The sequence below is a fragment of the Strix aluco genome, chromosome 1 (assembly GCF_031877795.1).
Source record: "Strix aluco isolate bStrAlu1 chromosome 1, bStrAlu1.hap1, whole genome shotgun sequence".
NCBI lineage: Eukaryota > Metazoa > Chordata > Aves > Strigiformes > Strigidae > Strix > Strix aluco.
This window is the reverse complement of record NC_133931.1, coordinates 109,303,927-109,324,784: the sequence shown is the minus strand read 5'-3', so window position 1 is coordinate 109,324,784 and position 20,858 is coordinate 109,303,927. Positions and strand designations below refer to the sequence as shown.

The 20,858-nt window shown below is 45.6% G+C and overlaps 1 protein-coding gene across 3 annotated transcripts in view; it reads left to right on the top strand.

Moving 5' to 3' along the window:
* Nucleotides 1-2,994: 2,994 nt before the first annotated feature.
* The window catches only part of XIRP1 (xin actin binding repeat containing 1), a 34,660-nt gene continuing 16,796 nt past the window's right edge, over nt 2,995-20,858 (top strand). Inside the window, exons 1-5 of one of the 3 annotated variants that reach the window (XM_074830863.1) lie at nt 2,995-3,071; nt 4,455-4,594; nt 5,860-5,914; nt 7,356-7,757; nt 9,152-9,233. In XM_074830863.1, the coding sequence (XP_074686964.1) occupies nt 4,467-4,594; nt 5,860-5,914; nt 7,356-7,757; nt 9,152-9,233 (667 nt within the window). In that variant the 5' untranslated portion in view covers nt 2,995-3,071; nt 4,455-4,466. Of the gene's footprint in view, nt 3,072-4,454; nt 4,595-5,859; nt 5,915-7,355; nt 7,758-9,151; nt 9,234-15,663; nt 15,803-20,858 lie in introns of those variants that run through there. The other 2 variants (XM_074830873.1, XM_074830881.1) reach the window with 2 other exon arrangements.

The following is a 20,858-nucleotide window of genomic DNA, read 5'->3' as shown; positions in this document are numbered from 1 at the left end:
CTGTAATAAAACTCTGGCCCCCACCCTGGAGAAGGCCTGTGTTGCAATCACAGGACTAAGAAAGGTGATTGGCTCTAACAGGTAGATTTGTGACCCTATAGAGGAATATGACAGTGGCATCACTTTGCTGCCCAGGCCTGTGGAAGCATCTGAAGGGCTTTCTAGCTCCCTTCTCATTTTCTGCAGGGAAATTCCTGTTGCTTGAGGGGAAAGGATGTGATTTGGCTGTTTATCACAATAAGAAGAGAAAGGGAAGCATGTCTTCTTAAAACATCTCAGTTATCTTCTCTCCCAGGGTGAAACCCCATAGAGGGGTCATTGGGATGGAGGCACACATAAGTAACATGATTGTTCCCACCTTTCTGCAGGAAGCAGAGGAGTATTTGTGGCTGGCTGTTCATTCTAACTTGGCATACTAGGCCACCACATTTTATTTAACATTAAAGACATCTGGAAAGGTCCTTCCAAGGAGCATAGTCAGTGCTGAGCAGTTTGTTCCCCTTGGAGAACAGGAGCAGAGCAGCCAAAACAAAACCTGTGCCTCAAACAGGTCAAGTGTTGCTTGGGCTGGTGACTGGAAAGAGCAATTGGCGGCCACAGAGTCACATGAACAGAAGGGTCCTTGAAGCACCTCTTTACCCCACCTCCTTCACCTGGGGAAACTGCTGAAGCTCAAAAATCATGTCCCATCAAAGCTTCCAGTTTCTACAAGAGACTTCTTCCAATTTCTCACAAGACAAGATGCAAACCCCAAGAGTCTTGAAGAGTAATGATTTCCCTTCCTTCATTGTGAGAGGAAAAGGTGTTTTGGGAACTGTCCCTCCATTCAGTCCCTCCATCCTCTAACTAGTCCTCCACTGATGTGATTTGGTACCTGGAGGCAAGCCAACATGATTCAGGCACCTTTCCACACAAACCTGTGGAGCTACTTACAGCAGCATGAAAATAATGCAATGAGAGAGAATCAGGGAATAGGACTTGGGGAATATTATCCTGGATAACAGGAACCAAGGGGACCAGATGGGGCAGCTTAGCAGTATGCAGGTATGCAAAGCTCTAACCCAGCTGGCATTTCTCTCTCTCTGGACTGGGACCCACCTCTTCTCAGCTCACAGAAACTGCTCGGCATGAACAGTTCATTCCCATCTTCCCACAGATGCTTGCCAACAGAGAAAGCCCAGTGCACCACTAATAGTGAAGACTAAAATCACTGTGAGCTGAGCAAGGCCCCCAGCAGAGGCAGTAGCAGAAGAACCAGCCTAAGGCACTGTAATCCTGGCAAAAACAGTTTCAAAACACACTTTACCTAGTGAGTGTGCCTTGGAGCTATGAGGAGAATTGTTTCATGCAGCCTTTTTGTGGAGAGAGGAGCTGGATAGCAGTAGTACCTGAAATAATTCACGGGTCTTTTAGCAGTCTCTATTACTTACTGTTGGATTGACTGCAATGTTCATTGTTTCATTCTGCCAGCCAAATCCTTCTCCTCTAAATTAAATAACTAACAAGGATGCATCCCAGATTCAGAGCCTTGTTTTGCCCATGCAACTAAAAATTCTTCTAGCCTCCATCAGACTTGTGTCTTGGTAGTCCAGGAGCTACTAAAGTCACTGGTGTTTTCTCAATATGGTGCAGGGCATCCTACAAAATCCTCTAAGAACTGAATCTTGTTCAGTGGGAAACATCCAGCACATCAGGGAGACCCTGGGCACACAGGAGAAGGATGAAGGATTCAAGTCTGGCACAAATCTGAGTATTTATAAGGCCAGGGCTGTCCTCTAGGCTGGTCCTTAGGCACTGCTGCAATGAACACAACTGATAGCATGAGAAGAGTCTACTATATGAAATCAGACTGTCCTCACAGGATAGAGAATTTAAATCATTATTGCCTCTCAGTTGTTTTTAGGTGCTGGAATAAAAGCTCAATAAAGAGTTTTGTTTCAGTACGAGTTGAATCAAAACACATGGAGAAGTGTAAGTTATTATTTCATAAAGCAATGATGGGGGCAGCCAGCTTGTTTATCCAGATCTCTACTTTGCCCTAACTCACTCTCTACTCATGTCAAAGGTTTCTTGCTTAGCTTAGGCATTTCTGGGTAAATTATTTTCCAGCTTTTGATGTTAAATTCAGCCTTTCTTGTTCATTATAAACCAACACACTGTTACCTGTTCTTATTCATCCACTGGCTTTGCTTCTTGGTCAAATTTCCAGTGTGCACAGAATAAATCCCCAGATAGAACTTCATAGAAATCCAGTTATTGTTAGGTGCAAAACCAGCTCTGTTTGGGGCCATGATGCTTTTTGAGAAGTCTAAGAGGTTACCTTTGCCAAACTCTGGCTTGAATCAGACTTAGACATTGTCTAAATTGGATCCTTTCAGGCAGTCCTGCCCTTTCTTGCCCCCAGTAGTGAAGTATTGCAATTCTTTTCATCTGGACCCTGCCTCCCTTAACGCTTTGGCCCACCGTTCATTTTCGCCTCTAGGAACAGTGTATTCCCTACAGCTGTTAACACCCAGGAGAGATGGTCTCTCCTGTGACTCATGCAAAACCTCCCTAGTGAAGCCACAAGCACAGGGGACCATAAGCTGGGATGAAAGAAACTTACTGTTTTGGAGGATGAATATATGGCCTGTGTCAGAAGCATCCATCTAAAAATGCCCATGCAGAGGAGCTCATTTCTGCTCCACCTGAGACAAGGTGGGGAGATGGATTCCAGCAGATTTCTACTTAAATCAGAATCTAGCTTTGGGTCTAGATGGTTATTGGCACTGCAGCTGGGATCTGAATTTACCCAGTGTTTTTATGGAGAAGAATGAGACCTCAATAATTGGCAACAGGCTGACAGGAACAGGGAGGAGGCTTCATCTCCTCTTCTCTTCAGTGCCAGCTCTCCAATTCACAGCAACCCCATTTGCACATCAGCTTTTAATATTTAATTGCAGCTTTGCCAAGGGACTTTGCCTCCTGTCTTGTAAAGAAGGGGGAGAGGAAGGAGTCAGAAGTGTGGTACTGAAGAGCCCCAAGGAGACTATCAAATGGCAGATATCGGGTGGAGGAAAGCACTCTAGCATGTAAGTGATTTTACATAAAAACCCTCCCAGATCACAGAAGATGGAATGAATTAATATCAGAAAAATCCTGTAAACCCTTAGCAACTGGGAGATGTTGTGCTGATTGTGGGAACTGTTCGGGGTGGGCTGAGAAGACTATTTCCATCTACTGCCTGTATTGTTTTTAAGGAAAGGGGGGATATAAATGGAAAATCAGGGAACACTTCCCTCCTAACAGGCTCATTCTGCCACAGAGTAAATCCCTTGAGGGCTTTTCACCTGGAATAGTTTAATGTTAGACACCACCACAAAAATGGGAAACAATCACTGGACTGTGGGAGGTGGGAGCCTGTGATCTAACAAAGCTGTCTCGTCTCTAACATCATGGGAAATGACCTGGAAAACAAACAAAAAAAAGAAATTTCTAAAGCAACTAGTGAGAAATACATCTCCCTCTCTCTAGTCTTGATTTCAGATGTCTTAAAGGCATGAAAAGGGATGCAGAGATTCATAAACTGCTGAATGACACCTCTGTCCCCCAGAAAAACTGCCCCTCTTGAGTGCTTCTGGAAGTGGACACCCAAACATGGGTGGAAAACGGCTCTGAGCTCAGCCCAACACTCAGGCCAGTGCAATAGAAATAACTTATGAAATGTATTTTGCAAGCAATATGGCTTTTAAAGCAAGTACTTTCAAAATCTAAATACAAGATTCTATTAATCCCATAGTTCGAATGTTTGTGTCAGTAATTAAAGAGCAATTACATATAACTTGTAAGTCCCTAGAGCTCTGTCTAAATTCAGAAAATGAACCCCAGATGACCTAATGTACTTCCAAGTGTCAGATCAGTCATTGTAAATTCAATGCCTGAGACTTCTGCTGCACATTTCTGAAGCCTGGAAAACAAGAACATTTTTGGCAGAGGAGGCCAAGAGGTGCTTAATTCTCCAGTTAATGCTTGAATTCGGAGCTGGTTCAGATCTATGCAACATTGCAAACATAAGAAAATTTTAACCAATGCTGCATATACAAAATTTCTATCAAATAATTTTAAAATTATTTAAAGCTAATTGTTCTTCAGGTTCCTTCCCTCTCCCTGTCACAGAGATGAACTGTGTGATCTAAGAAAATGATAAAAGTGGTAGGCAGAGGTAGAAAAGATCCATTCCCTGCATTAGGAGTAATTTAATTTAAATTGTGTCTTCTTTAACCCTATTTTATTTTTTCAAAAGTGAATTTATGTGATGAGGTTTGCAGAAGCATCAGTGAAGACAGCATTTGTTCCACAGCCCTTTACTGATGCACCGATCCCATGAGTTGAGATGGGTGCATTAATTGTTGGCCTCTTTTCCCTGGATCATCACATCTAGCACCATAACCTTTACTCTCTTGCTCCAATGCCAGCAGACAGAGAACATGGAAAAAACTAAGCAGCTGAGGCCAGCTCAGTCCTTTCCTTTTCTGTGCCATTCTCTGAGAAGCAGTCCAGAACGCAGAGCAGTTTCTCTGAGAAAATCTGTGTCCGTCTCTGAACTGGTTGCCAGGTGGGTGGTTAATCTAAGGTTGCAGTTCACCTTAGATCTGTGGGGTTCCAGTGTGGACTCTCCTTCTTCCACAGCCATAAAAACCAAATCTCACTCAGATAAGGTCTTTCTCAGACACAGCATCCCAGCATGTCAGGTCTCAACTAGAGGCAAGCACTTTTCTGCCATAAGTGATCTTAGCTATTATATATTACCGATGCATTATTTAGTCTTGGAAGACAAGTCCTGATTTAAAAGCCACTGAACAAACTTCCCCAAATACAATGACACAAAGGAATTTGCCCTCAACCCCAATGACCGGAGTATTCCCAGATGGTTAATTAAAGCTTTTAATCTTGATAGTCTCTAACATGCCACAAGGGAGACCAGCAAATGCTGGAGAGATGAGCTGATGAGGAGACAAGAGGGCTATAGGCATCTCATGCCCTCTCGGTTTCTCTCAACTGTTTCTAACCAAAATGCTCCTGGGAGAGTCACATTTCAACCCGAGCCCTTTAAAGGCTAATTTCTCTTCTGGTTACAACCCATAACTGAGATCAGACCACAACTCTTCAAGAGTGAGACAAATAAGATTAACAACAGTACCCAAAGTGATCTCCCTCAACATAAGAGTGACAGAGCAGCTGTTAAAACTGTCTCTTGAACTTCCCCTTGGGATAGTTTAGTTCTGAATATCCCAAACTTGGTCAGTTTTCACTGTAAAAAGTCATGTGTCTGCAAGGATCTTTGGAGAAAGCTGAAAGTGCACTCTCCACTGTGAGGAAGAAAAGGAAGGTGGTTTCTTCTGTGAAGGTCTCATTCATCACTGGCATGGTATTAGGTCACGTAGTGACTTGATAAATCCCTTTACATTAGGTTAAAGCTAAATAAATAAACAATAGACAACTTTTTGGAAAGTCTGACTTCATCTGCAAGCTGCATATAGCAAAGTGCAATAAATCACCATGTTCAGCCAATATAACCCCCAGCACGTCCTCCACCAGTGGGGTGACAGTGTGCTCCAGGAACATGTTTGCATGGAGCTTGGGAGGAGAGAGCTCACACTGGATCTAGTAGCACTGCACTGCACTAACCCATTAGAGTTAAAGCTAATCCTCTTTGGGGCATTTTTCACCTCTCTCCCACTCTCCAATACTGCTTTTGAAGTCTATTGGGTTTGATATTCTCCAGCGGGTAGGGAAAGGCAGAAAGATCCTGTCTACTATATGAAAAAATGCATTCAGACTAAAAAGTGATTAAGGTGCCACCTCCTGTCTTCCCTGTAGGTACCAGAGCATCCTGGACTGTGAAAGCAGTAAGTCAAAGCAAGAACATCCCAAGGTGAGAACCAAAGACTCAGATGAGGTGGGACAGAATATGTCCTAAAAACATAATGCTCCAGTTCTTGGTTATTAGAGACTGAGAAAAAAAAAAAAACAGTTTGGGTTTGGGTTTTTTTTGCAATATCTGGTGCTGTTTTGAGGATGTCTCAGGGCAGGTTAGATCCAATTCCTTTTAAGTATGTACAGATGGACTGACACATAGACGATGTCCAGGATGGGACAGAAGTTCAGGTATAATATTCAGATTGCTCCAGAGTGAATAAATTGTAGGGCTAGAGCCTAATGGAAGCCCATCAAGAGGTGTAGAACTTGGCAGAGGATTTAGTACTAGTTAGAAAACCAAGTAAGGATGCAGCCTGAGGCAAAGGCACACAAAGTCATTAAGGCACCCAGACAGCCACACTAGGCTGACAGATATGACACTGAGCCATCTCTGCCCTCCTGCACCAGCAGCTGGAGGTCTTTGAGATTACCCTGTGTGTCCTAAATGACAGTAAACACCTACCAAAGAAGGTAGGCATTTAGTGTCATTTATGTCATTCTACCCTAGGGTGTAGAAATCACTTTCTTGGCACTTTTGACTGTAGTAGAACTTAGACATCAAGTTCCTGAGTAGATTTTGCTCATAGATGCATTTAGCTGTCTACATTTCAGCATCTTAAACTGAATTCCCCCCTAACTAGAAGCTGTGACTACTGTTCTCTCATCATGGCAAAGGTGCGCCTCCCACCTACCAGTGTTCCTTATACCATATTTTGATTGCAAACTCATTGGCATAAGGTACAGTTCTCAGCTCTGTGTTTGCATGTTGGGTCCTGCTTTGTGATAAGAGCCTCTTACAACCTGGAATAACAATGATAAAATCACACACTGGAAGTCAGATACTCTGGACTTCATCCAATTTCCCTGCTGAAGACAGGTTTGATTCCCACTGATGAGAGAAAGCTGAATTGCACCTTATTAAAAAAAGGCAGAATCTAAAAATTTGTATTTCCAGTCCAGGTTTTTAAGATGAAACTGGAAGTTTCCTATGAAATGATAGAGGGGGGGATTTCCTGACTGTTTGAAAACACAATTTCCTAGAGGAAGAGGATGGAGATGTGGATAAATGATCCAAGAGGGAAGACAACCAATGGTCATATTTTTTTGACTCCAAGGCTTCCTTGCATGACCATGAACAAATCAGGAGGATGCACAGGAAATAAGCAAGACAAAAACTTTTTCCACACTTCAAAAAAGGCTAGAGTTTAGATTGTGTCCCTGACATTTACTCCAGACAACACAGAGCTGAAAATGATGGGACACTTTTTCATCCTAAAAAGTTAGAAGGTCAACAGATGTGATGCTTGGAGTAGAAGAGCGGGAAATAAAAATTTCAGAAGATTTATTATTGAAGTTAGATATGAGCCTATTCTGATGTTTCTTTGGGGTTTTTTTAGCTCATGGAGAGAAGATATCTGTCACAGACTAATGTCAGTCCAATGGGGAAAAACTATGTGTTATCTCAAAGTCATCCCAGTGATATGTACTTAAGCAAGTCCATGGAGAATCTTCCCATCTCTAACATCAGTGGCCCAACAAGGAATCTCAAAGGCCTCCTTACCAGCTTTGACATTCCTAAAGCCACTCCATGGTGTAAGAGTTTACATTTTGCTTCACTGAAGACATCATCTCCCAATGGCATTTTGAGGAAGAGGGAGGCTGATGCCAGAATCATGACAACAATCCAACCCCTGAGCATGGAGACCAAAGACCAATCCTTCCCTTCCTCTCTTCAGAGCATCCAGAGAAAGGCACGATGTAGTCCTGCCATCATCAAGTGGAAGGAGTCTCCTGCAAAGGTTAGTTGGTGCTCTTCTTTGAAAGATGTTGAAAATTTATTTTCGTTGGGTGTCCAGAGTCATCTTTGTAAGTGGTTTGGCTTCATGGTGGTGCTTCATCATCCACTGATGCCAGTCCCTGGGCATGGGGGCTGCCCTGTGGAAGCTTAACGTTCCATGGTTAGGGAAGGAGGAGCAGGTTTACAGAGGAGCCATGTTGTGACATCAGAGCTACCGTCAGGCTAGAACTTGCTCCGAGATGTGGTGAGGATGAGCAACAGAACCTACTGCAGAAAGCCCCTTGGCACATCACCTGCCTGCAGCATGGAGGCCACTTCTCTTTCTGTATTATTAAAAGCTGGCAGACACACTACCAGATCCTCAAACGTATGCTGGGTGTCCCTCAGGCCAGGTTCTGCAATGACACAACATCCAGTAGAAAAGGGGTACCATGTGCTGTGCCAAGTAAAAGACAGACCTGACCTATTATTAAATACTAAAGCACCAAAGGAGCTCAAAATGAATGTTAGTGCCAGTTTGTGCAAGCAGCTAACAATGGCTGGAGCCAGGCAGCGTCTACGAGTGAGCACAAATTCATAATAACACCCACGGCTTAAACTTCTTTCCAGCCCTGTTACTCTACCCAGACATAACAACACATCTCCTTGGCCCAGACCTCTTAATCCAGACACCCATCTTTCTTTCTGTGCCTCCACATAGTTTATCTCTAGCCCCATCCAGCTCTGGGTGATTTAATGCTATCAGGGGCACAAGTCATATGTTCAACAAACTATTACTTGCAATGATCCTTTTGCTGAAGGGAAGAAGTTGGTAGGAGTGGGCAGCCTAGATTGGAGGGAGACCTACCTCAAGGAAACAAGAGAGTTCCATGAAGTAATTATCATCTGGAATATTAATTATGGATGAGATACTGTCTGAAATGGTCATGTCCATCCCACCACTGTAGGATATCACCCCAGTGATTACTGCCCCATAGAAGGGACTAATACCTTCACTGAGGGTACAGCAAAGGGCAACACCAATCATTGCTGAGTTTGAAACACTAAAATCATTGTGGGAGCTGGTAAAGGAAATGGATGGATGGATAAATCTGACCCTGAAAGAGCAGCAATCTGACCCTGAAAGAGCAGAAAAAATACCACTTAGCTTTGGAAATAGAGGGGGGGGGGGCAAAAAGCTATGAAGCACTGTCCTTGGAGAGAACAGAGCAAAGCCAAGCCTGTGTCAGGTCTAGAGTCAAAAAGTCTAAAACACACACAATATGTGGAGGCAATGTCAAGGCCACCTTTGCTTCTGCTCTGATGCAGCTGCCTTCCTTACACAGGGCCTTTGTGCAGTTCCTCTCCTTTATTTATGGGAATTTACCTGTTTGTTCGCTGTTAATGCCCACACAGGATGAAAAGCTGTCCCACGACAGGAAGGCGATCATCTCCTCAGTGCCAGATACAGCTGATGACTCAGCCACGGACAGAAGCTGTGAGTTGGATTTATTTTGGTTACTGGTCATCATTGCTCTCTACTGCCAGCTCTATAGTTGCAACTAGGAAGGGTGTCCTTGGTTCTTGCACAAAGTTGTATTTCCCATGTAATCCCATAGCAGAGCCTGAGCAGGCATTTCTGGCTCAGGATTGTGTGGGTACTGCCAGGACTGGCCATGCAGGAGTGTGGCCAAGGATAGGGAGCGCAGAGAGCAGACGACCCCACAAGAGCAGCCATATCCCTTCCAGTCCTGATTGGTCCCACTGCACAGAGCTGGCAAATCCCAATGCAGCTGGGATCTGGGCCAGTGATGAGTTCACAGAGCCACGCTGACTCTCCCTATGCTGTTATCCCAGCATTTAAAAGCAGCTGGTATTAAATACTAAGGCAGAAGTGTGTCCATGTTTAGTTTGGGATGAGTAATAAACCCCCCGCACCTCAGCCTTGAGGATAGGAAAAGGGAGAGTTTCCTTTGTACCTAACTAAGGAGTCTTGGCTGGAATCCCTTTGGAATTTGGCAGCAGTAGCATATCAGACACAGTCATCCTTGGCTTAAGATTGGACATGTAAGTGATCCCTAACGCTATGATATCATCGGGACTAAAGCAGGTCAGGGATATTTCAAGGCAAGAGGCATCTGTGAACAGTGAGAGATCCAAGCTGAAGTTTTGTGTGCAAAAGGGTTGAATTTTACCAAACTTTGCTGTCAGGAAGGTTTCATAGATTTGGGACAGCAAGAAACAAACAGCTCTCCAAAAATCCTGTAATGACTGGATTTGAGAGGAGGGGACCGTCCTACCTGCTTTGGGCTTGGATCAGGAATCCAGGAATCCCATAACCCATCTAACTAGGGTTTGTTCTCTTTCCTTTCCATTTCTTTCTTTTCTTTCACGCAAGAGAAAAAAAAAAATAATCACATGCTGCCTGGATTTGAAACACTGTATTTAATTACCCAGCTGCATGGGAAGTCTCTTACATGAGCACACAGACAAATGAAGGAGCTGAAGTTTCCACAACATTGCTAGGATTTTTTTTAATATCAAAGCACATGAAGTCACTGTGCTATCTTGCTAAACACAATCACAGTATTAGCTGCAGTGTGCCTTTTGCAGCACAAGGAACACCTTTTCCTCTGGCTGGGAAATGATGAATCATGGGCTATCTTAGAGCCTTACACCACTCTCTGGCCCCTGACTCAAAGGCCTTGCAATAGCAAAGACGTCATGTCATCTCCAGCACAGCTTCTTTGGTAGGGCTAGGGTTTACATGGTGTAGGGTCCTTCTAGGGATGCAATTGCAACCAGGGAGCTGGGAATATGACAGCTACCTCTGATGTAGGTGGTAGATATGTTCAGAGACAGGAGTTGTAATGCTTCCTAAAAAAGTCTAAGAATGAGCTGTCCCATATCTCTCCTGGGGCAAGACGTGTCCAGGACTAAACCTGTGCTGTGCTTGGTCATTCCCATGGAGCAAGAGAGACCAGTGCTCCATGAGCCCCAGCAGTGACCAGGTCAGGTCTTCTACAGGAGCCTCCTCACCATCGCCCAGGGACTGCCCACAGCCCTTCCCCAGGGCTGAGTAGGGAACACCCAGCCAATGCAGTGACCTGGGATGGGGAAGACAGTGTCAAGTGGTTTGAAGCCACACAGTGTTGTAAGGTTAAGCACAGAGCACAGTTCTCAGGTCTGGGATGCCGTGATATGGAGGACAACAGTTTGGCAGTGTTCAAGACAAGTCTGCTGACTGACATTTGGCTTATCATCAAACACATGTTCATGCTGAATAACTACACATCAAGTCAAAGCACCAGTTTCTGTACCTCCTTCTAGACACAGCATAAGCACCTCTGAGACACTGCTGGAGACCTGAGCATTGCTCAAAGGGGATGGCCACTACACCCCTTAGAAAAGCCCATTCCCAGGCAACTCAGCCAACCATGCTACATCCCTTGCCATGCTGATGATATCAGATGATCTGGAGGAAGCTGCCACCAAAGACATCACCAAGTCACTAATTAACAAGGTTCAAGTGGCTGCGGTTTGCAGTAATGAGATTAAACTGGAAGACTTACATGATAGAACAAAACACTTCCTAGGAGGGAAGATGGCAAACCAAGGAACCATTTTCCCCAAAGGGAAATGATTGAAAGCTTGAGTCTTTTCATATTAAAAAGGAGAAGGCACGAACTAATTTGCTTCAGGTAGTCTCCTGAGTACTCTGAGTTTAAAAATTAACAACTTCTAGACAGATTTTGGCAACCAGAGAGACAAAAATCACTGCCAAGAAAGAGAAAAGAGGAGCATGAATGCTGGCATGCCATTCCCCCAGCTCACACACACACATATGCTTGTGCATGTATATATTAATATAGCTCCATTATTCAGTGCTTTCAGCTGAAGGGCACATGAGAATGTTACCTCAGTGCAGTGCAAAGATGAAATGGGAGCCTGACGTGACTGCAAATTACAGAGCATCCAGACAGCCTCCAAAATGCATTTAATTCCTTCTTCCCCCTCCCCCTTTCTATTCTGTCTTTGTTTTGACCTCTACCCACAGGGAATTTTCAAAGCAAGGAGACGAGGTGAAGGAGAGGGCAGAAAACAGTGGGCTCCCCCACCTTGCATGCAGGGAGACCCAGGCTGGGTTGCAATGCTTGCTTGGCAGGGAATTTTTTTTCCCACTGCTTGCTGTAGCACCCTCACTTTCTCCTGCAAGTGGGTGCGGTGCCATCTAGTGACAATGAAACTGTCCCACTTCCGTCCCGAAATTGGTCTCCGCAAGAATGTTGCTGCACAACAGCCACCGGACACCGTGTCTCAGCCCCAGTGGTGGAGGGATGCTGTCACCCTCCATCTCTTCATGACCTGGGGCCCTGCAGACAGCATGCCCCCTTCTACAGCACTCTGTTCAGCAGATATGTTTGGGAGAACATCACTAGTGAACTGGAAAGATCTGAAAGGCAGGGGAAAAGTGCTGATTTAAGATAAAAGTCTGTGCTTTTACTACAGACAGCTCTGAGTTCAAGGCAGCTTTGGCACTTGCAATGATAGAGGCTCCTGCAGTCAAAATAATCCTTAAAAGCTCATTTCCCTTTCAGCAGTTATTTTTCAGGAGCACGACAAGTGGGAGTTGAATGTCAGGACTCCTGTAAGCGGCCAATCTGTTGAGCTCTAAGTGCTTTGTGTTTCTGCATCTCACCCAGGAGGGAAATTTGGGGCATTTAAGCATGAGATCCATCTGCCCCCTGACTAGAGAACCCCACATCACAGAAAGAAGGGGCAGAAGCAAGTGCCATCCATTCCCTTTCACCTCTCCCAGCCCCTGTGACAGCCAGTCAGGGATGCTGGGATCACAGGCACCTTTTTTGGGGGCTGCCATGGGAGTGTGCAGCAGTCCCCAGGCAGTCATGGAGGACAGGGGAACAATCAGCCCCACTCACACCTGGCCGAGCTCTGGCAGCAGCAATCAAAACAGATAGTCTAGTCCTGTCTAGTTGGCTTTTTCTGTGAGCCCTAGTCTGTGTTCTCACCTGCTCTAACCTAAAGGCCTTTTATCCTGCTGAGTCCGTGCTGCTCTCTTCTCTCAGCTCCCAGCAAAAGGCACCCCATCTCAATCAAGGGCTCAGGGCTGCCCTCTGCTCCAGATCCCCATGCTCCTGGGCTGCTGATCTCCCCCTATGACACTCTCAGTGCCTCTCAGAAAGGCCCAGTGCCACATTGATTATATTTTTTTCATTTCCTGCTTTCTAAATTAGTTGCTATCTTCCAGACAGGAGGAGAAAAACCCTTCCCCAAGAGCTGTGCAGAGCTGTCAGGTAGCTCAGATCTCGTGGGCTTGAGGGAGTGCTCACAGGAGCAGTTTGCAGGGGCACTGATGGGGGGACATGTGTGGAAGTCATAACTTGTAGCAGGCCAGGTCCTCCACCTAGGGATAGAGAGAGACAACGGGAGCATGAACAGCCATCCATGCATGCGAACAGACCACCACCCCTGTATGTTGCATGTTGCAGCTAGACAGACAGACAGGGAAATATATGTTGCATATGCATGCACATGCACACCACAAGGACACAGACACGCATGCCCATCGTGAGCTGCTGACTGAGCCAATATGCTCTGCCCTTCACCTCCTACCTTTATGTCCCTCCACCCATACAGAATAAATAAGATACCGCTGTCCCCAGCCTGCTGCTGTGTTTGCTGACACCCCTGCTACTCAGTTCATGCTACCTGAGCAGGTGCATGTTTGCTGCCAGCCCCTGCCAGCCCCATCCCTCTGACTCACAGCCTGACTGGCAACCAAAGACCTGTCTATCACCCTCCTAACAACATCCCTCACTTTTCTGCTTCACATCACAGTGTACACTGAACAGGGACCACTTTGGTCTGCACTTTCTTGGCTGCTTAGTGCTGCCTCACTCACAGCCATTGCTCACAACATACGGTCTCGTCCTCAGCACGCAGCAGTAACAAGGGTGTCTGTATTTCACCCATCCCCAAGATGGTTAAATTTCAGTCCATTCTAATTTAGCTCTTTTCTCTGATCCTTATTTATTGAAGGAAACAACAAAGAACACAGAGACCACTTCAGAAGGAGAGGTGGTGATCTTCCTAGGCACTGGGCTTAACACAGACAGCAGGGACTGGTAATTTGTAGCCTTGAAGGATGTTTAAAGAAACTAGGCTATGGTAGGGAGGAGCCAGGCCCTTCCAGAAGCCTCAGCAAAAGCAGATGGTCATCTGGAGCTGGCCGTGCCCATGATGTGATGTGGTGTGATGTGGTGTTGGTGAGGAAACCTCATTGCATGCTGAACTACAGCTTGGTTGATGTGTGGTATCCTCTCCGGTGACTGACACCTGCAGATCCATAGGGAAAAGAGAGGGGCAGCAGTCCCTCCAAACACTCCTGTGAAACTCCATCAAATCTACTCTGGAGGAGAGAACAAAAAAACTTAAGCATCTCGAACGAGAAAATCAGCAGCAGTGAGTTGCTTGACCCTTTGGAGCAAAGAGTGTGGAGACCCTGTGGGAACTGGAGTCGTACTTCACCTACTCAGCACAGTGCTGCTGAGATCTTTAAGTGACCAATGAGCTTGGATGAAATGGAGATGTCCCTATGCTACACACTGTACAAACACATTGCAGAGAGGCTGAAAGACCTTGGGGAAGTACACTTTCCCTGTATTTCTGATGGTGCGTTGGAGCACAAGAAGGCTAAGACAACTTCTGCACTGGCAGATGGAATAGATAAGATTTTTGCCCCGAGACAAACTGGTCGAGCACAGCTCACATTGTGCATCTCTCTCTCTCATCACTGCAGTCCCATGTTGTCTGGCATTGGGTGCTGTGGGCCATGGGCATGGCCTGGGATGGTACAAGCAGGGTATTACTGAGCATGGGTCTCTTGCAGCCCTCGGCCTGTGTTTTGTGATCCTAAGCACTTCTGAGTGAGTGGTTTTTTTCAGGTGATGGTAACTTCTGGTACTGGCATATCCAGCCCACATGTCCTTTCATCTCCACATGGTGATTTATTCAAGCCTATGCTCCCTAAAGGTGTCAGAAAAGAAAACCAAAGAGAGAGCAGCTGGAGATGATTCAAACATTACTGCCTTTCTCAGCTGTATCGCTATCCCAGCCTTGTAAAGGTGGACTGCTAAAATAAGACCCAGAGCCATTGGTTATGTTTGTATTTGTAAATCAGCATGGCCAGGACAGGGTTCCCACCTCTGGCACACAGCCGTACCCACCATTAATATGGTATAAATAGCACCTATCACCCAGCTGAGCTTGGAGGACATCCAGCCCTCTGGGGCTCAGTGCTTTGTTGTTATCCCTCTCCAAACACTACAAGAGCATGTCCCTGCAGCACCACATTATTAACAGAGAGACTGCAAGGATGGGGATGATTCCCAGCTGACCATAATGCAGAGAGCTCCATCATCCTTCTTAGTGTTCATGCTTCCCCTCACTTTCCTAAAATATTTTTTTCTTTTCTTGGTTCTAAAATATTGGAACTGATGAGAAAATAAGGAACCAGAAAATATAGCTAATACCTGTCACCTTCCCAGCTTTTCCCTTAAAATTTTGGCTGTGGCCAGAGGCAAAGGAGGCTGTCTGTGCAGGTCACAGCGTGAGGACATGACAGTGAGTCTGGGAAATTCCTCTTCCCCATTACACCACTACCTGGAAGCATCCCCTGTCCCATACCAGTTTACACCAGGGGTATTTTGAATGAATAAGTTCTGAAAATAAACCAGGCCCCTAGACTTTCCCAGCCTCCATGTAGGATTGCTAAAACTCATGATTGACTCAGCCTGGTGGAACACCAATTTCACTCTTTCCTAAAATAGACCAAGTGGTTCATCCTCTCAACATAGCTCAGCTCTCGGTGATAAAACCAGCTGCCAGAGACCACTGGGAGGCAGTGAACAGGACCGAGGGTGTGGGGAGAGGAGCAGGGCTCCTCATAGGATACACTAAGGGCTGCCCGGCCGTGAGCCTCACGTAGATTTTCCACTGAGGCTGTCTGCAGTGTGACACAGCTGTTGGGATCACCGAGACCTCCCTGTAAGTAATTTTGGGGTAGATTAGAGCGGGGTGAAGTGTTGCATGAAAATGAACCTCAGACTGATGCTAAAATGAAGGGTAAATGAGGATGCTTAGCACCTCATGCTATGAAAGTGGTGTTGCAGCTCATGGAAAGCCATGGATTTTATTTTGTTGGCCCCGAGCTTGGCAAATTCCACTCTCTGCTGCAGAAGGTGCTGTCTCTATGTTCCACAGATGGTGGTTTCAATCTGGTTCAACACCATCATTTAGGCTCTTGGACATGTTCAAGGCAGAAACAGAGCATTGTACCTATGTACTTTTCCCCTGTCCTGAAATACCTAAGTTCCTAGTTTTGAGGCTTAAATTCATGGGGCCAGACCTCAGTGTCTACTGCCTCCCCAAAAAATACTGTTATTTATCATGACACTGGTCACCATAACAAGCAATAGGAGAAAGAATCTATACAGGATTTTGTTGAGCCAGATGGATGCTGGGGGGTGGAGGGGCCATCTTCCAGATCAAAACCATGTTCAGGACTAGTAGGGAGCAGGCAGCAAAATGTGGACTGTTCTGAGGGAAATGAGCTTTGCTTCATCTTATATTCCTAGGAAACAGAAGGCAGAGTAGGATTAGTTAAGGAGGGAATTTCTTTCCCTCCCTCTTCCCTCTCGGCTCCAGGGAGGGCTGAGAAATGTGTTTGTGACCCTGAACCAAATAAAGAGCTTCAGGACCCTATTGGGTTAGCAGTGTTAATATGGCCATACCACTCCCCATTTGTGCTCAAGTATGGAAAGTAACTCCAAAAACCCATGCCACCCTGTAAGACAGAGCACAAATCTACCCCTGCATGTGCATATGTGTGTCTCATACCTGATTAGCCAGCCTTTTGTCTCTAAGGTCTGTGTTGGGGTCAGCAGAAGAGAGCCAGGATTCCAGGTCCAGGTCTTGGTGCTGCTCGTCAGTCACTGTGTGATGGGCCTGAACCCAGTGGCCTGAGCTGAAAGCAGTACTTTTCTGCTCATGTGTTTGGTGGTGTTAACATTTCCTTCTGGGATACACATCCTGCTGATTGCTGTGAGAATAACATAAGTTCTTTAACTTCCCCCAAGTCCCTGCGGGTCTCCAGTTTTCACCCAAATCTTTGCCAGAAAATATTTGAAGTAGCTTCAGGTTTTTATTAGAAAACAGGAATTTGTGGAAAGAGAGGTGGAGATGATGCCTCAGGTACAGATACCATCTGATGGAGAAGAGACAAAATATGAAACACTGTTCTTGTCCAGGCAAAGTGGTAGATAATTCACTAGTGACAATTAAGGGATCCAGCATGGCTGGAAATTCATAGGAACATCCTACAAAGGCTGTTTTCTGCCATTGAATAGATGCAGTATTTTGCAGGATAAAAAAGCTTCATTTTTGGCAGAAACCAGGCGAGAATGCACTAACCCTGTTGCTAGGAGCATGAAAATCCTTCTCTGGCAACAGAAAAAAACCCAGGTCTGGGTCTGAACACAGTAGCAGGAATCTCTGCATTAAGTACTGTACAACATGGTATTTTATTCTTTTAAAGCCAAACATTTCTCTCCTCTCCCATATTCTCACTGGCAATTTGCCTCATTCAGAAACAATTGGAAATGCCGGGGAAACTCAATAGCTACAAGTGGGTTGGGGTTTTCTCTTTAAAGTATACTGCTAAATTTTTTTTGGCTATGGCTGTTTCTTCCAGAACAGTATTAAGTTTTCTTGGCTGTCAGTGATAAAGAGCTGACAGCAGCATGGAAACACCATGATAAGAATAGAAAGCAAAGGCAGGGTCTCAACAACTCCTCAGAGCCGTGTGATACCCATGCAATGTCCCCATGTAAACACCATGGCATGGCAAAGAAATGGTTAAAGATGTATGCCACAGACCTGATCCTGGTTGTGCTCTGCATCCCAGGTGGGATGTGTGGCTGGTGATGCTTGCAGGGCTCATGCCTGTGCAGACATTCCCAAGGTATCTCTTCACGGTGACTAGAGAGGGCTTACCCTTAAAAGGTCTGGTATTCGCAGCATGCCGAGAAGCCCTCTCCCCAGGCAGAGGTTATTCCAGTGGGTAGCTTGGTGTTGCTTTCCCTGGGGAAGGGGATTTTAGAGGGAGGGAAGCTGTTATCACAAATAGTCATCCTGCATTTCATTCTGCAAGGGCAGAGTTGCTGCTCTACGGGAGAAGGTAGAGCATGCAGAGGACACGGAGCCTGGCAGCGGGGTTAGGGATAAAAACAGTCCTGCTGCCAGCCAGCATTCAAGAAAGGTGAAAGAGAGAAATAGGAAAATAAAAACAGCTCTCACTGGATGTCAAGTAGGGGTGTTTATCACCATTTCAGTGAAAATCCCCTATATAAATAACAGATAAAGAGTTACCAGAGGATATGAGAACAGAGCCGGAATGAGCAGGGCATAAACATGATCCTCAGCATGTCAGAGGGCAGTTCTGGATACCAAGATCCCAGCAATACACAGCCTGGGTGAGCGATTTATTAAATGTTTTCTCGGCCTTTATTAAGCCTTTGCAAATAGCAGAGAAACATGGAGAATGAGGCAAAGCTGAGCAGATAGTGAGGGCTACCTCCACCTTGTGTAAGCACTTTGTAGCCCACAAACAGGGTAGCTGACCCGGGTGATGTTGAAGGCCCTCTCTAAGGAAAGACAACCCCACAGCAGTTGGCCCACTCGGGAAGGCTACGTCCCCAACCAGCAATGCCACTCACAGCTGTCTCTCAGCAGAGCTTCTTGGCATTTTTTGGTACCAGGAATAGTCTTCCACATTCCTGGATTTTTGCAAAGCCAGAAATAGCCCCAAGCTGCCTTGAGGCAGATACTCAGCTCTCCCCAAGGCTAAATTTTCCCATCGAGAGCTGTTTAAATTACCTGGGGGTTGTGATGTTGCTCCTGCAAAGGAAAGTCCAGCTGACACTGAGGAGCCAAAAACATTTGCAGAAGTGACTAAAGATCATGAACCTTCAGTTCAGAGGTGTGGGAAACTGCAGACAGATCTGATTTTGAAACTCAAGTGTAGGAAACAAGACAGTCTTCAGTAGCTGTTTTTTTCTTCACCCCCTCCCACCCTCTCAGATTTGCAAATGTAACTTTATACACATGCAAAATTTAATTGTTTGACTATAATTTAGTAGACAATTCCTAAAGCATGAAATTATATTTTAAATCTTATTTCCTTTTCAACACAGCTGCTCTTTAGTTACATTATTTTATTTTCCTTATTTGTTTAGCACCTTCGTCTGGTTCTGGTGTTTATCTTTTCAGCCCATTTCCCATTTCAGAATTCATATATTAGCTCTATGCACCAGATCTGCTCAACATATGGCTTGCAGGCAACGCAAAATCTTTCTTAAACCCTTTCAAATGAGAATGATTATATTTCTGATATGTGCATTAGTCAATACATTAAAGATCTATACCAGAGATGCTCCCCACCTCCAAATCAGGGATCTATCATATGTGATGTTGTACAAACTTATCTGAAAGGACAAGGTCTACCCATGAAAGTTTGGAATCAGAAAAAAAGGGTTGTTAAGTTGTATGATTTTTGCTAGTTATCTAACTGTAATCAGTGGTGTTCTTACATCTGAGTTCATTAGACAAGCATGCGAAAATCTCATTTCTCACTTCTAGAGGTCGATTCCTAGCCCATGTAGTTATAACAAAAAGACAACTTGGAGCAAAACAATCAAAACCAAGATTTCTCTTAAAAAAAATGTTTACATTTGCCACTCTCACATAATTGGCCAATCCATGGCAAAGAGAAAAAGCTTGAATTTCAAATCCTCGCTGTCCTTTGTAGAACTGAAAATGAGAGAAAACACTGCAGTTTGCAAACAGAACAAAGTGTGATCTGGGGGTCAGGAGGGAGTACTCGTGAGGATAAACAGGATGTTTTAGAGCATCATTGATCCTCAGTCTTTACAAGAGGCTGTCTAAAATCCTGTCAGTGCTCCCTGCTGCAGCCTTGTCCCATATTTTTTCCCCTTCCTTTGGAAAAAATAACGCATGAAACTTTAACGTGCTAAAGCCTCAAGAGAGGGTCATGAGGCCAATGAGAAATGGCTAGAGATGGTCTCCCCTCCCCAAACCGTCACTCTCCCAGGACTACCCTTCCCCACACAACCTTCACTGCAGCATCCCAGGACCACTCACCCTTTCAGCAGACTCCAAACTGGAGCAGCAAGGAGCCTGCCCCACTTTCCACACCACCTTCAGCATATATCTCCTCCGGCAGAGCTTCCCCACAAACCAGGGCTCCCAGTGCAGAGGTTGAGGGCAGAGATTTAAACCTTTCCCTGCTGACTGAGCACTCCCAAAGGGCTGCGAGGCTCCTGGATTAAGCAGTAGCACTGGTTTCCTAGCCAGCTTTTATGGGTGCTTACCCATCCACGCAAATTCCCTCAGCCCAGCCATGGAGCTGTACCGGTATTTAGGAGCCCCTTTTGTCAGGGGACTGATTCTCCAGGGGGGCAAAGCTGGGACGAGGATGGGATATGTGTGATTCAGCACATGCACCTGCCACATCCATGGACAGAGGCACTTAGAGATGGGGTCTCCTTCTGTAGGGATGGGCTTCCAGCTTCAGGAGGGGGACAGTGAGTTGCTGAGGTTTCACCAAAATGAACATTAGGGACAAGCAAGTGGGAATGGGGACACATGTCCAGCCACACAGCCTGAGTCAGGGGACTGAACTGGTAGTGACCATCCAATTAGGACTAACCCACAACCCATCCTAGGCAGGGAGGAATAGCAGAAATGGCCCCAAATTCCCTGGAAACAGCCAGACCAGAGCACTGCAACCCCAGGAGCCCTTCCACAATGTGAAGAAATCACTGCTTTTCTACCCTGATTTCCCCTGTGCTAAGAAGCTCCAGAACACGGGTCCCTTTGCTACCACTGGCCTTCAAGTACTGTGTTTTGGGTCCTGCACTGTGGGATGCGCCGAATATCTCACAACACCCAAGCTGTGGCACAGCCAAGGGGTGAGACCATAATACATCCATGCTCCATGGCATAGGGCATGCCAGGTCCAGCA